Source organism: Erythranthe guttata, chromosome 3 (genome assembly GCF_056151865.1).
Source record: "Erythranthe guttata isolate IM_541 chromosome 3, IM_541, whole genome shotgun sequence".
NCBI lineage: Eukaryota > Viridiplantae > Streptophyta > Magnoliopsida > Lamiales > Phrymaceae > Erythranthe > Erythranthe guttata.
The window spans coordinates 12,307,363-12,322,114 of record NC_142535.1 but is presented as its reverse complement, the minus strand read 5'-3'; the positions used below and the strand labels follow the sequence as shown (position 1 = coordinate 12,322,114).

Genomic DNA, 14,752 nt, shown 5'->3' with positions numbered 1-14,752 from the left:
TAAGAATGAATCAAATCGCAAATCATAAGATATTAATACCCATATTCTCTCTTGAGTTTTCTTCTCCATCTAATTAATTGATTATCAAAATATTTTCACCGAGCTCAATTCCTACAACACGTGACGGAGGCATGTCTTATAAGAAATCTCGGGTGTGCCAAATGCCAATGGGATCGAAATATCGTGCAAGAAAACAGAGAAAATAAAATGTTCAATTGGACACGTTCAAATCGACATACAGTACATTAATGGGCAAAATGTTTTTTTACCCGGCCCTACTCTATTTACCAAACTATATAGTTTTTTTTTCTTACACACATTACATAATCTAAACTTTAAAATCAAGTATTAAATTTTAAAATAAATAAATAAATAAGCTTAAATTAATCTTGTTGAATAAGTGACAGCATGACTTCTGCTTCTAGGGTACATAATTCCATTTTTACCACTATTAAAAATATCTTGATCACCAAAATTAATATAGGGCCTGTCTTCATCAATCCTCCCCATGGCCACACTGCTGCTTCTCGGCGGCATTGCCCGTGGCCCAGCCCCAGAGCCCACTATATCCGCGGTGCTCCGAGCTGATGCAGCCCGAGAAAGCTCCGGTAAATCCTCATTTTTGGTGGACCGGGCCGAGTTGACACTGAAACTCTTGGGCAGGCCCGAAACATGCGAGGTTCCTTGGGCCGCCGCCATTACATTGCCAAGGTTCATTCTGTCTCCATAGTCCGACAAGCTTTTTACGTAAAGATCACGGGCCTTGGATAGGGCCCGGATCGGAGTAGTGATTATTCGCATGAACAATTTACGTTGGCTTGCTTTCGATTTCATCGATCGATCTTCTTCAGGAAATAATTATTCCCTTAATTTTGTTGTTCTTTATATATACCACACACACTTGAATATATGTATGTATATATATATGAAGCCGATGTTTCTTGAAAAGATTAACTAAATCTTTAGCTAGCTAGATTATGTATAGATACACTTGAAATCAAAATAAATGGATGTATATATATTGTGTGTTGAGGAATCTTCGTTGAAGTAAAGTGATGGAGATATGAACAGAATTAAGATGGCGCGTGGACTTTTTGTGCTGCCCACCGGTCACCACTCACCAGATGAGATTAATTTATGTATTTATTATCAATTTTTTAGTCAGCAAAAGCTAGTCATTATAATTAGTGTGCCAAACTTGACATTCAAATTCAAATTCAAATTCAAATAAATTATTACTCTTTTGCATGATAATGTTGACGTCATGCCGGCTTCACTGTTTAATTGTAGTTGAAAATTTCCATGTTTTAATTGACATTTAGTTATTTGTGAATTCGGTAGGGTCCATAGCTTTGAAATTACATGTGTGACATTTTTATGTTTTTTTTATTTTTATTTTTTTGTAACGAAAGAACCCGCAACCAACCATATAAGTGCACTGGGTAAACCGACATTTTCGTTTCGTATAATAGTTTTCAAACAGTAGGAGAGACGCAAACCACACTAGACTAACCATATATGACGACCATTGACAAGGATTTTCGATCTAAAGGTATTTTAGTCTTCTAAATACATAGTTTTTCCTAATTTTTTTTAAGCTGCGTGAATTTCTTACAATTTATACAAATGCCTTAAACTTTAGTTATGTTACATATCTCCAGTGTAATTAAGTGGGGAAATATCTTCTTCTTACATAGTTATTGTGAATGTCTTCAAAACCGAACCGGCATAAAACCGGACGACGACCTACTGGATTCAACCTAGTTTGATTTTCTTAATTCTTTTTTTAGTTTTAAGGCTATGAATGTTTTTCTTAAGTGGTGTAGTAAGATAATTGTAGAATTGTTTGTGTTTTTAATGATGATTGATTGCATTAGATTCGACATGACATCCATTTATCGATTGATTTGACTCTTGATTGCACCTCGTGCTAGTTTGTTATGATTGAAGCTTAAGGATCGTATTATAACATAACAAATTCAATGTAGTTTGTGGGTATATACAGTGCAAAAATACAACGAGACTAGTATTATAATTAGTTGGGAAATCTTGGTGTTTAAACACTTGTTGCATGCGCTAAATACATCGTAGTTCGTACAAAACTTACATTATATTTTGCAAACTTGAAATTCAAACAAATTAAATAACATGAATGTTGATCTCACGCCGCCTTCATTATTTATTGGTGTAGTTTGAATAATTTCATGTTTCAATTTAATAAGTTGTGAATTCAGTAGGTCCATAGCTTTGAAAATAAATGGCCCCAATTCTAAATAAATTATTTCTATTATTTAATCCTGCCTCCATTTATTTTTGGGTAAAGTTGAGTGTGTACTCCTAGACTATTGGTTAGGGTTGGGTATGAGTAAGGTCGATAGGGGTACTTATCGGCCAATACTCGATCCGACCATCCGATTTTGCTGAATATTGAAAGGAGCTCTTTGATATAACCCCCTCAAAACTTTTTTTAATAGAGAAATGTCCAAACTATTTTACACCATTTGAGAAAAACTCACTCCAAATTTTAGCCACCCAGTTTTTCATTTATGTCCCTCCACCTTACACATCCCCATGACCTATCAGCCCACTATCCCATGATCCATCAGCCCATTATCCCCATGACCCAGCCGTGTCTCTTTCTTTTTTTTTTTTCTTTTTTTTTTATATTATCATTATTATTAATTTATAATTATTATTATTTAAAAAAAAATTAAATTTTCTTTTCTTTTTTTTTAAATTTTATTTTTATTTTATTTTCCTTTTTTTAACTTTTTTTCTCTATCAGATATATTAATCGACAATGAAGCATATTAAATCGACTATGATGAACTATAGTCGATTAAAGAAACGACTACTAAAAATAACAAATCAATACTACAAAAATGCAAACTCAACTATATTTTACAAAAACAAACAATATAAAAACATTATAATTGACTATACAATTGGAATCAAAAACAAAAAAATCAAAAAATAAAATATAAAATTGGAGTCAATGAAGCATATTAATCGACTATGATGTGAATCATAATCGATTAAGAATCTCCTACTAAAAATAACAAATCACAACTACGAAAAAATGCAAAATCAACTATATATTACAAAAACAAAAAATATACAAACATTATAAATGATTTATACAATTGGAATCAATAAACAAAAAAAATCCAAAAAAACTAAAAAAAATTGGAGTCGATGAACCTTAATCGACTACCAGAGCATAGTCGATTAGCTTAATCGACTATGAACATGTACATAATCGATTAATGTTTCAACCTGTGCGAAATTCTCTACAGGCGTCGTCTTCCGCCCAATCCACCAAAAAACCCTAAATATGTTTCCCCATCGTCACCACAGAGCCGCCACAACACACCATCACCACCTTACTTTGACATTATGACGGTTTTTTATTACAAATAAATAAAATATAAAATCACAACTCGCACCACCAACCAAAGCAGAACCACCACCCATCAAAATCCGATTCCGGCGACAAAACGACAATCTTACCTCTTTTCGTCTCTGATGTAGCAATCCTGACATTCGAATTCAGAATCGCTATCAAAATCATTTATAATGTTTGATGGGTGCTTCCTCTTCTTTCTTTCTCCATCTTCCGGCGGCGACCGCGGCAGCGGCGGAGAAGATTGTCGGAGAAAACAAAGGAAAAAAAAAAAGAGAGAAGAAGAGAAAAGCTGGAACGTTGAAAACGGCGAATAAAAAATTAAAAATAAGATTAGGGTTTTGAAAGAGTATAATAGACAATAAGAGTAGTTTTGGAATTATGAAAATATCACATGAGTGGATATTAGCTAAGGGGGTTATCTCTAATTATTTTTGGAAGGGGGTGTTTCCTTAACTCATTTCCCATATTGAAAACAATTATCGATCCGATCGTTATGGGTCAGATAATAGTTGGCAACTGACTTTGTCGGATAAACAATGGGTCGGTTGAAGGTATTATCGGCCGTCTATTTATTTATTTTTTTATAATAGTAAGATGTTTTTAAAAGTTTTTCAAAAGATATTTAAAATTTTGGAAAAACTTATTTGGCAAAACTCTTAACTTTAAAATTAAGATTCTTTTTTTATTAAACTTCTACAATAAGTAAATATATAATAAAAATATGTGATCAGAATTATAAAATAGAAATAGTACGTAGAGCCAGAGGTTTACAAATTTGTGTTTCGAGTTTTTGAGTTTGACTTAATTTATATATTATTTCAACGTTAAGAAAATAAGAATTACAATTAAATATTTATAATAAATTTATATTATTAAATAAGTCGGTTGGCCGATATTACCCAACCAAAACTACCGACCGACCCTTTTAAATATAGGTCGGTTAAAATTACCGGCCAGACAACAAAATTACCAGTTGAAAAAAGCAGATCGAAAGTGAATCGGTTGGACGATAAAACCGACTCATGTCCAGCCCTAGTATAAGGTGAGTCATATATCTCATTATTGAACTTCAAAACATACCAAAAAAAGCTCCGGTCATTTATGGTAATAGTTAGGAGAATATCACTGTTTGATTTTTAGTAGAGCTTTTTTTGCACTTAAAATTTATTTAATGTACTCCTATTTCCATATTGTTTGTTGAATTAGATTTTTTTTTTTTCAAATTATTTGGCAGTTTAGAATTCTAATGAAGCAGTAGTTGCAAAAAAAAAAATCAATTTTGTTCTCTATCACTTTTAACTACAAATAATTAATTACAAACGTATTTTAGTATTTTTTTATGTTTTCGTCACAATTCATATTATTTATTTATTTTCTTAATATATGGTCAACTAAAACATGAGAAGTCAGTATGAGCCAGTTGCACTTGTGTCAGACAAAAATTCAAAAAGGGTAATGTTTCATTTCAACTATATTGATTCACCTAAAAAGATTTTTCTTGAAATTTGTACTACGAGAAATAACAAAATTGTAGTGCATTTATTAGGGGTGAACATATACCTGCCAAACCCTGACCCGTCCGCCCAATCCGACCTAATCCGCTTGTAAACCGCTAGTTTTGCTTGTTAAAATAATAGTAGCAGTTTTATATTATGAAAAACCCGACTAGAGCGGGTTCGTTGTCGGGTTTACTTGTTGAAACCCGCCCCAACCCGACCCGCCCGCATCATATGTTTAAGCATATATTTTATTTATTTTTATGTTAAAATAGGGTTTTTTGCACTTTGCACTCATGAATTACACCATTTTGTCACTTTGCACCCTTAAATTGCAAAATTGGCAGATTGCACCCTTTAAACATAAATTGTTTGGCACTTTGCACCCCAAATCACTTTTGGCTTAGAAACTTACCTGCAACTTGCTGGGAAACCTGGAAGATGGGCAAATTCATAATTTTCTAATTTATCTATCATCGTACCCCAATTCTTAATCACCGTTCCACCATTTTTATCTTTCGTCCCTTTAATAAAAAAATCCTAAAATCTTTATAGCCATTTATTTCAATGGTAAATCCGTATAAACATTAAACAATAATAGAAAATAACTTTTTTTTTTTTTTGCTTTTGAGTTTAAAAAATAATGTAACTGGAAATTTTAGGCCGAGCCCTCAAATTTTTTTTTGAATAGTCAAATGACAGAATAAGGCTACTGAGAGGTTTATTTGGTGACAGAGAGGTGGTTCCTATTAGTTTCATGATGAGAGGAATTTTTTGGTCCCATTGAATAATTTGGATCAGAAAAATGATTTAAAAAATAACATTACCATGGAATAAAACTTTGATCTTCTGAAGGTGTTATCGGACTCTTGTCTATTATATATTCCGGGCATTCTTGAGTTTTAGTTCAGAATTTACATATTAGGACAAATAGAAATGGCTAAAAAGAATTTTTGATTTTTTGATTAAAAAGATGAAAAATAAATTTAGTGGAACGATGATGAAGAATTGGGGGAAGATGATATATAGATACTTAGAGAATTACGAATATGCCCATCTTCCAGGTTTTTAGCAAGTTACAGGTAATTTTTATAAGCCAAAGTGATTAGGGGTGCAAAATGCCAAACAATTTATGTTTAAAGGGTGTAATCTGCCAATTTTGTAATTGAAGGGTGCAAAGTGCCAAAAGGGTGTCATTCAAGGGTGCAAAGTGCAAAAAACCCGTTAAAATATCAAGTAAATCTAGGTTTTCTCTCACCTATTCTCCTTTTCCGTTTCCGTAGACTGTTAATCTTGTACATAGTTCTCCAAGTAATTGCCATTTTCATTTCTCTAGAAAATTCTTGCTGATGGCTTCATAATTTTAGCAAGCTTTGATTATAACAAATTCGAACAGCTTGTATGATTTTCTAATGAATAAAGAAGCGTGAAGACTAGCGGGAAAGAGTTGAGGGAGAGGAAATGAGAGATTGCGGAGAGATTGGATGGGAGGAAGGGAGAGAGGCGGAACAAGAAAATGGGAGATGAGAGAAAGTTAGGAGTAGGTGCGCGAGATGGGGGCATGAGTAAACAAAAAATGAGGTAGGATTTTTTGGTTTTTGGAATTTATTAAACCCGCCAATTCGCCCGTTAGCCCGCCCACCCGACAAACTCAAACCCGTGCGGTTTATAAATGGCAGATGCGGGTTTGAAATTTGTAACCCGTCAACCGTTGGATCGGATTGAATTTTTCTATAAATTAAACCCGCCCAAACCCGCCCGTATTCACCCCTGGCATTTATAAACAGGTAGAGGAGTTGAACCAAAACTTGTGGCCCCTATAATTTAACTAGGATTAGGAGAAGGGGGTATCTTGATCAGCTCACATTCTCATCCACCATTAGTGGAGGAATAATTAATTTATTTAGTAGGGGTATCCCCGCCAAACTAATGAATTGATTAACATGGCCGATACAGTCATATTTTTATAAATTAATGCAGTGAGGACTAGCAAAATTCTATTGATTTAACTAAATATTAAATTATCGAATTAGTAATGTAATACGTTTTTACCAAGTAGGGACCAGAAAAAATTATTATTTAAATGGGATTATTAATTTATCGAGATTACTGTACTTTGTTTTGCTCAATCACAATTGCATTTTTTTCTTTATAAGTGACAAAATTCATAATTGCTTTTAGTCACACACTATTAGGCATATCCTTTACCACCACCACCAACCACCATTCAAGAGTGAAAAGGCGAAAAAATGTTTGGAACGGTGTCGGATTCGATGGAGGTGAAGGTACCAGCAAGTGAAGCGTGGAAGTTGTACGGTACCCTCGAACTCGCCAAAATCGTACCCGAAGCGCTTCCCAATATGGTCAGCAAAATCGAAGTCGTGCAAGGTGAGGGCGGCGTTGGTACCATCCTCGAGCTCTTTTTTCTTCCAGGTACAACATCTCTCTCTCTCTCTCAATTTCAATTTCAATATAAACCTGATGATCGGAACAGGGAGGAAGGACATGACGTCGTACAAGGAGAAGTGCACGATGGTGGATGATGAGAAACGGGTGAAGGAGACGGAGGTTTTGGAAGGCGGGTTTTTGGATCTTGGTTTTACCCTTTACCGGGTCCGGTACGAGGTGATAGAGAAGGAGGAGAAAATGTGTGTGACGAGAGTGACGATAGAGTACGACGTGAGAGAAGAATTTGCTGCTAATGTTGCTCTCGTTTCCATCCAACCTATCGTTGTTATTATGGAAGCCGTTGCTCGTCACTTGACTCAAAACAACCCCAACTGAGAGATTTTGGCCAACCTGTCCGAAACTTATATTATATATTCCTTCCTTTTCATTTTAACCGTCGCTTTGGTTTAATGCACATTATTGAGAAAATTAATAAATGTGCATGAGTTCTTAATAAATCCATTAAAGTGACTAATATACCCTCTTTTATTAATTGTTTCGCCATTAATTATCCTTCATTGTACTAAAAGATGATTCATAATGTTGAGTTTATTTTATGTTATCCATATGGGCAGTTTGATTGTTATGATTTAGTTCAAGATCAGGCAATGTATTAAAATAAGGAAATTAGTGTGACACTGCCTCCCCATTAAGAAATTGCACTGAGATATGTCCAACATTTTGAGGAAATAAGTAGCGTAAGCAGACTGATGCGCACAAGCTAGCAAAGTGTGGGCAAAACAATGCAGCGTGTGCAGTTTTGGGCGTTGGTGCGTGCGCGCGCCTGGGCAAGGCAAGTGCCCAACAACCTACTTTCGGAGCAGTTTAGAGAGCAGTTCGGGAGCGGTTAAGACCTGGAAATCATGCAAAACCACCCCTTGTAACTTGTAGTAATTAGCCACATGTAAAGTCTATGTGCCGCCACTTATCTTTAGGAAGTTTGGTGTGTAAACTTTTATCTTCCTTGTTTTTATTTAGCTTAGAGTGCATAAAACCGAGCCATCTAGCATTAGAGAGTTCATATTGCAATTGTGGGCATCTGAGTGAGGATTTTATGTGTCCACCTTAGCTTCCTTTGCATTTTTTATTGGGAAATCAATATAAAGGTTGGGCATTGCCCGTAAACGTGTCGTGTTTTTATTTCCGCTGCATACTCTTGTAGATTCTTAAGTTGCCTTCAAAGATTTTGTGTTTGAGCGTTTGTGGGAAGAAATCGAGAGAAGATTGACTGATCTACTCTGATACTCCAAAATTAAAAAAATCCTCCTTCCATGGAGGCTTTAAAGTGACATTTATTTTGATACTCAACCACCCTATGGTTCAAAAATGCTCCCTGGAAAATGAGGTATCAAAAATATAATCAATCCATTATTCTAGGGGTGAGTTCGGGACGGGATTTCGGGAATTCGGAATTTTCGGGATTGAAATTTCGGGATTCGGAATAGAAATTTTAATCTCCATCTCGTCCCATACTATTAAATCCCGATATCCCTAAATATTTGGGAATTCGGGATTGGGATCGGAAAATTCCATATTTTTGCTAAAAAGTAAGAAATATTACATTTTTTTCCCATTATTATTATTTTATACGCTAAACCAGCTTGAATATATTATATTCATACTATTGTTCTTGCACTATTTATTTTTACAACGAAACGCCGAACAAATAAGATTTAAAAAATTTAAAAATAAGTTGAAACAATATATTATATTGTATTCCTCATCTCTTTGACACTATATATAAATTATTGATACTATATATAAATTATAAATGCAATCTACCATAGAAAAAAAGTTAAACAACCATTTTTTTCTCTTTCCCATACAAAAGTTAGAATACTCAGGGGCACACCACCACACACCAAAAGAAATAAAAAACAAAAAAAAGAAAATGATTGTCTAAATTATATATATATATATATATATATATATATATATATATATATATATATATATATATATGTGTGTGTGTGTGTGTGTGTGTGTGTGTGTGTGTGTGTGTGTGTGTGTGTGTGTGTGTTTATTAGGTTTTTTTTCCTTTTTTTCCTAATTCGGGATTAAAATATCCCGATCGGGATTGAACCAATTCTCAAATCCCAACCCCGTATTTGTTCCTAATCCCGATCCCGAATCCCGAATCCCCGAAGTTTTAGTCCCAAATAGTAAAATTCCGATCTGGACGAAACGGGATCCGAATCCCGATCCCAAATGCCCAACCCTGATTAACCTTTCATTAAATGACATGTGGCATTTAAAAATATAATTATTCATATATTTAAAATTTGATAATCTATTTGATATTTGTGGTTGGACACTATTGGAGTTGCTCTAATTTTTTGCTATCAGAGTTGTTCTAAGATGTGAAATATCAAAATACAAAGTCTATTTGATATCTCCATTGGAGTTGAATATTTTTAGTTTGGAATATCAAAATAGTGGTTATGTGTTTTGATAACCCATTAGAATTACTCTAACACACAACACCAATACATCTCAATTTTCTTATTTTCTACACAAAAACAAATACATCTCAAATTTCCACCAAAAATTTGCAAAATAAAAATACAACCATACGTCCCCTTTGTTTTATGTATTATATAATCAAACATTGTTTCATTTAATAAATATATATTTCCTATTGAATTGATCCATTTTTGTCATCAGAAGCAGAAGCAGTGTTGTTAGAACCAGACCAAACCGGTCGGACGGACCTGTTCGATCGTGACCAGGCGATGAAGTAGTTCGATCTGATCTCTAAAATTAGAAAAATTAAAAATCAGGTCAAATAATCAAAATCCGTTTCGACTGGGTAAAACCCGGAAATCGGCAAGTCAGTTAAGGAACCCCGTTTTTTTACCAAAACATATCAAACCACCACCATGTTAGTTATTTTGGCCAGATTTGAGCGAACATTCACGAATTTAAAGGTGGATGGCTAGATCTAGTCGTGAGCGGTCGAAGGATTGTCGGATATGGTCACGGGTGATCGAAGAAGGGTGGTCGATTGCCGAATTTGAAGAATAAAAAATGAGAAAATATAGAGTATAAACAAAATAAATTGAGTAAAAAGTGGAGTAATGTAGATAAAGTAAAAATAATGGGTGGAAGATAAAAAATATAAGGAAAATAATATTTATAAAATATTAAAATTAATAAAATAATGACGTAATAAGAAAAACAAAAAACCTGGTTGAACCAGTTCGACCCTATAAAACCATGACCCAAATGATCGTCTGATTCTATAGTCGGTCCGGTTCTAACAATATTGATCATAAACTCTTAAACACATTTTAATTATTATTTTAAATGTAATTTTCCCCTATTATTTATGGTAGTTTAATATTTTGAATAATGTATCACATTCATTAATTTCTCATTAACCCAAAAATATATTGAGAAAAAATATATAATGAACTTATTCCACCTAAAATTTTCAACCAAAACTAGATTAAAACCTATTTTTGGCCAACAAAAATATTAAATATCACAAAATCAATCACATCAATGCTACAAAACTAGTGATGCCAATTTATCTCTAACCATGAGAAACGTCAACACTTTCCCCACCACAAATCACCAAAATGCCACCCCACAAATTCCCCATCTCTCTCTCTCTCTCTCCTCTCTCTCTTCTCTCTCTCTCTCTCTCTTCCCATATCTCACTATCCACTGCAATTTAATTCATTTCTCGGCCAATGAATAATTTTCACTTAAATATTCTGCTGTACACAAAAATGGCAATTTTATCAATGTTAGCCATGGCGGCATCATCATCGGCTGCTAACGTGCACCCCGTGATTTTAATACCGGGGAGTGGCGGCAACCAATTAGAAGCTAGGCTGACGTCAGAGTACAAGTCCTCAAGCTTGATGTGCAACAAATGGTACCCGCTGAAGAAAGACCCGGATGGTTGGTTCAGGCTTTGGTTCGACCCGACTGTGATTTTCGGACCCTTCACAAAATGCTTCAATCGGAGGATGATGATTTACTACGACCCTGATGAGGATGATTACCATAATGCCCCTGGTGTTGAGACTAGAGTTCCTCATTTTGGATCCATTCAAAGTCTTCTCTATCTTAATCCTACTCTCAAGTAAGTTTCCCATTTTCTTTTTTTTTTTTCTTTTTTTTTTTGATATAAGTAAGTTTGCCATTATTAACCAACCTCGATGAATTAGTAATCTCTCTTAAATAATATTTTTTTCCTGTATGGGCTCCGTAAAAATGTACTAAAATATTAGATTATTAGTTCAATAATTTAATATTTCGCTAAATTAATAGAATTTTGTTAGTTCCGACCGTATTAATTTATTGAGGTTAAACGGTATATCTTAGCCGGTGGAATTGAATTCAAGAAAAAGAAAATATTGAATTCTTGAATAGCTCAAAAGGGTTGTTATAACAATTTGAAATTCTTACCTATAAATTTGTTTTCACCCAAATGCAACTTTAATTTCATGATTCAAATATAGGAATCCTAACTTAATTATATCGTAGGGCAAATTACAGCCAACCTGAGGTAATGCTCAAATTGTAAAAAAGAAACTCCTTATTTAGATAATTTATAATTACAACCACCGCTAAACTATATATTGTCTTGGGTAAATTACACCCACACCCCTGAGGTATGCTTAAATAACTGCAAGGTCCCTGTGGTATCGATAATTACACTCACCCCCTTGAAACGTAGTTATAAACTCTAATGAGATAATGCATTTGATACGTTATTACGATAGAATTCTAACGGACTATTGGTTTCAGGAAGTGGTAGAGACAACAAAGAGTTATGGGTGATTTAAGAAATATTGGGGGAGCCATGTCATCCCATAACTTTATGTTATCTCCACCACTAGCTAAAAGTAATAGTCTATTAGAACCCTATCGAAATAATGTATCCAATGCATTATCCCGTTAGAGCTTCTAACTACGTTTCAGGGGGTTGAGTGTAATTATCGATACCACAGGGACCTTATAGTTATTTAAGCATACCTCAGGGGTGTGGGTGTAATTTACCCTATTGTCTTATATGTCCACACTTATGATTTCGAATTTACCTACTGAATAAAAAGTTCTTTTCGTGAGACTAGTTGAGTGGTGATTTTAATTTTCCAAACATAAGGGATTTTTTTGTAATTAGAGCTTAACTCAGGAGTTATCGTAATTTGACCATTCTATGATTTTAGAAGTAAAGTCTTCCAAATAATTCGTGATTGATTTCGAAAGCTTTTATTAGTAGCATTAAACATGAAAAGTAATTCTAGTAAGTGATTCAACTACAAAGAAACTAAATTTGTTGCATGCATGATTCTTCATTCTATGATAGAAAATCAATTAATTAACTTGACTTATAAATAATTCTTTGATAAGAATTTTGTAGCAAAACCTACAATACAAAGCTCATCTCACAATTAGGAACACGTTGTTCATATTTTGCAGAGGTATTACATCATACATGAAACCCCTAGTAAAATCTCTCGAAAAAGTAGGCTACGTGAGCGGCAACAACCTCTTCGGTGCACCCTATGATTTTCGTTACGCGTTGGCCGCAGAAGGGCACCCGTCCAAAGTGGCCTCCAAATACCTAGCCGACCTCAAAACCCTAATAGAATCGGCGAGCGCCTCCAACGGGGCCCGCCCCGTAATCCTCTTGACCCACAGCTTAGGCGGCCTCTTCGCCCTCCATCTCCTCAACCGCTCCCCAATTTCTTGGCGCCAAAAGTACATCAAACGCTTGATCACACTAGCCGCCCCGTGGGGCGGCACAGTGGGAGAAATGCTCACTTACGCGAACGGGAACTCGTTCGGCGTGCCGCTAGTCGATCCGCTCCTCGTCAGGGACGAACAGAGGAGTGCCGCTAGCAATTTGTGGCTCATGCCTTCCCCTAGGGTTTTCAATGAATCTAAACCGCTAGTGGTTATGGCGAACGGTACGCATTATACTAGTTCGGATATCGGCCGTTTTCTCGGCGATATCGGATTTCCAGAGGGGGTGGGCCCGTACGAGACGCGGGTTTTGCCGTTGGGTTTGCGGGCCCCGCAGGTGCCCGTTACGTGTGTGGTTGGGACCGGGGTGAAGACGCCGGAGAAGTTGATTTACGGGGGTAGTGGGTTTGGGGAACAGCCGGTGGAGATTGTGTACGGGGATGGGGACGGAACAGTAAATATGGTAAGCTTGCTTGCGGTGGAAACGGAGTGGGGTGGGTGTAAGAATCAGTCACTTGAGGTGATCAAGATTGATGGTGTTTCTCATACTGAAATATTGAAGGATGAAAATGCACTTGGAAAGATAGTTGGTGTAGTTTCTTCTGTTAATTCTGGAATTTCGATGAGTTCGTTGGTTGTAAGAACCTTTTCTTGATCATGTTGACAATTTTTTTTTATATGGTTTGGGAATTAAATCTCAAACTTTGTAGTCATACATTTTATAGCTAAACGAGAAAATATAAAATGGATTAGGAGTAAGTGTTGGATTCAAAGATTTGAATTGTATTAAGAATTTTATTATCTTTTGTTTGGTTGATAAAATTATTGATTTCATATACTTCATTTGAAAACGAAAAAAATTGATATATCGAGATTGAGTATAATAAAAAAATAACATTCAATAAATATTTACAAATAAAGTAAATAACGTCCCGCACGACCAATCCAAATAGAATTATCACCATTAAAAACACCAATACAATGTGAACCAAACTCAACTTTCTTCACGATCACCGTCATATTCAAATAGAGGCAGCAAAATTAAAATTAAAAAACAACCTACCCTCCGTTAGTTATTCTCCGCTTGCTCCGCCGTTCTCCATCGTCACTTTTGCTCGCCTCACTGGATTCTCATACGGCTCCGACAGGGCCGGTCCCAGGGTCTCGGAGGCCCGAGGCGAGAAACGAAAACGAGGCCCACTTAATTACCAACTTTATTTTGATTTATTAATTCATTCCTCAACCATAATTCCATAACTTCATCTTCAACATATTTTTGCAAGATAATTTATTCAAATCTAAGAGCTCCATTTGTGATTTTTTTTAATATCCCAACTCAAACTTTTCTATTGCTCATTGTGTAGATAGATACTCAACTTATGAAATTCCAAAATATACAATATAATACAAAATAGCCTAATTATTAAACACAAAATATAAACACAACAAGTTAAAAAAAAAGTATAGGATTAGAAATGAAAGAATCAAGATAATGACATATAAACTTAATTAATTCTTAGCTTGTCAATCAGCACAGAAGAAAAGAAAAAAGGAGGAAAATTAAAAAATAAAATTAGAAAGAAAAAAACAGGGAAATTAAAAAAAATAAAAAAAAATAAAGAGGGAAAATAAAAAATTAAATTAAAAAGAAAAAAAAAGAGGGAAATTAAAAATAAAAGGAAAAAAAGAAAAAAAATAT

General features: G+C 34.7%; 3 protein-coding genes across 3 annotated transcripts; 2 read left to right on the top strand and 1 right to left on the bottom strand.

Annotated features, from left to right (window-relative positions):
- Positions 1-350: 350 nt before the first annotated feature.
- Positions 351-924, bottom strand: LOC105963542 (hypothetical protein). The gene has a single exon (XM_012987948.2). It carries the CDS (start codon positions 832-834, stop codon positions 379-381), a length of 456 nt encoding a protein of 151 aa, XP_012843402.2. The 5' UTR covers positions 835-924; the 3' UTR covers positions 351-378.
- Positions 925-7,044: 6,120 nt separating this feature from the next.
- Positions 7,045-7,832, top strand: LOC105963543 (norbelladine synthase). The gene is made up of 2 exons (XM_012987950.2): positions 7,045-7,335; positions 7,397-7,832. The coding sequence occupies exons 1-2, from the start codon at positions 7,152-7,154 to the stop codon at positions 7,684-7,686; spliced, it is 474 nt and encodes a 157-aa protein (XP_012843404.2). The 5' UTR covers positions 7,045-7,151; the 3' UTR covers positions 7,687-7,832.
- Positions 7,833-10,853: 3,021 nt separating this feature from the next.
- Positions 10,854-13,875, top strand: LOC105963531 (alpha/beta-Hydrolases superfamily protein). The gene is made up of 2 exons (XM_012987935.2): positions 10,854-11,443; positions 12,787-13,875. The coding sequence occupies exons 1-2, from the start codon at positions 11,046-11,048 to the stop codon at positions 13,706-13,708; spliced, it is 1,320 nt and encodes a 439-aa protein (XP_012843389.2). The 5' UTR covers positions 10,854-11,045; the 3' UTR covers positions 13,709-13,875.
- Positions 13,876-14,752: the final 877 nt, after the last annotated feature.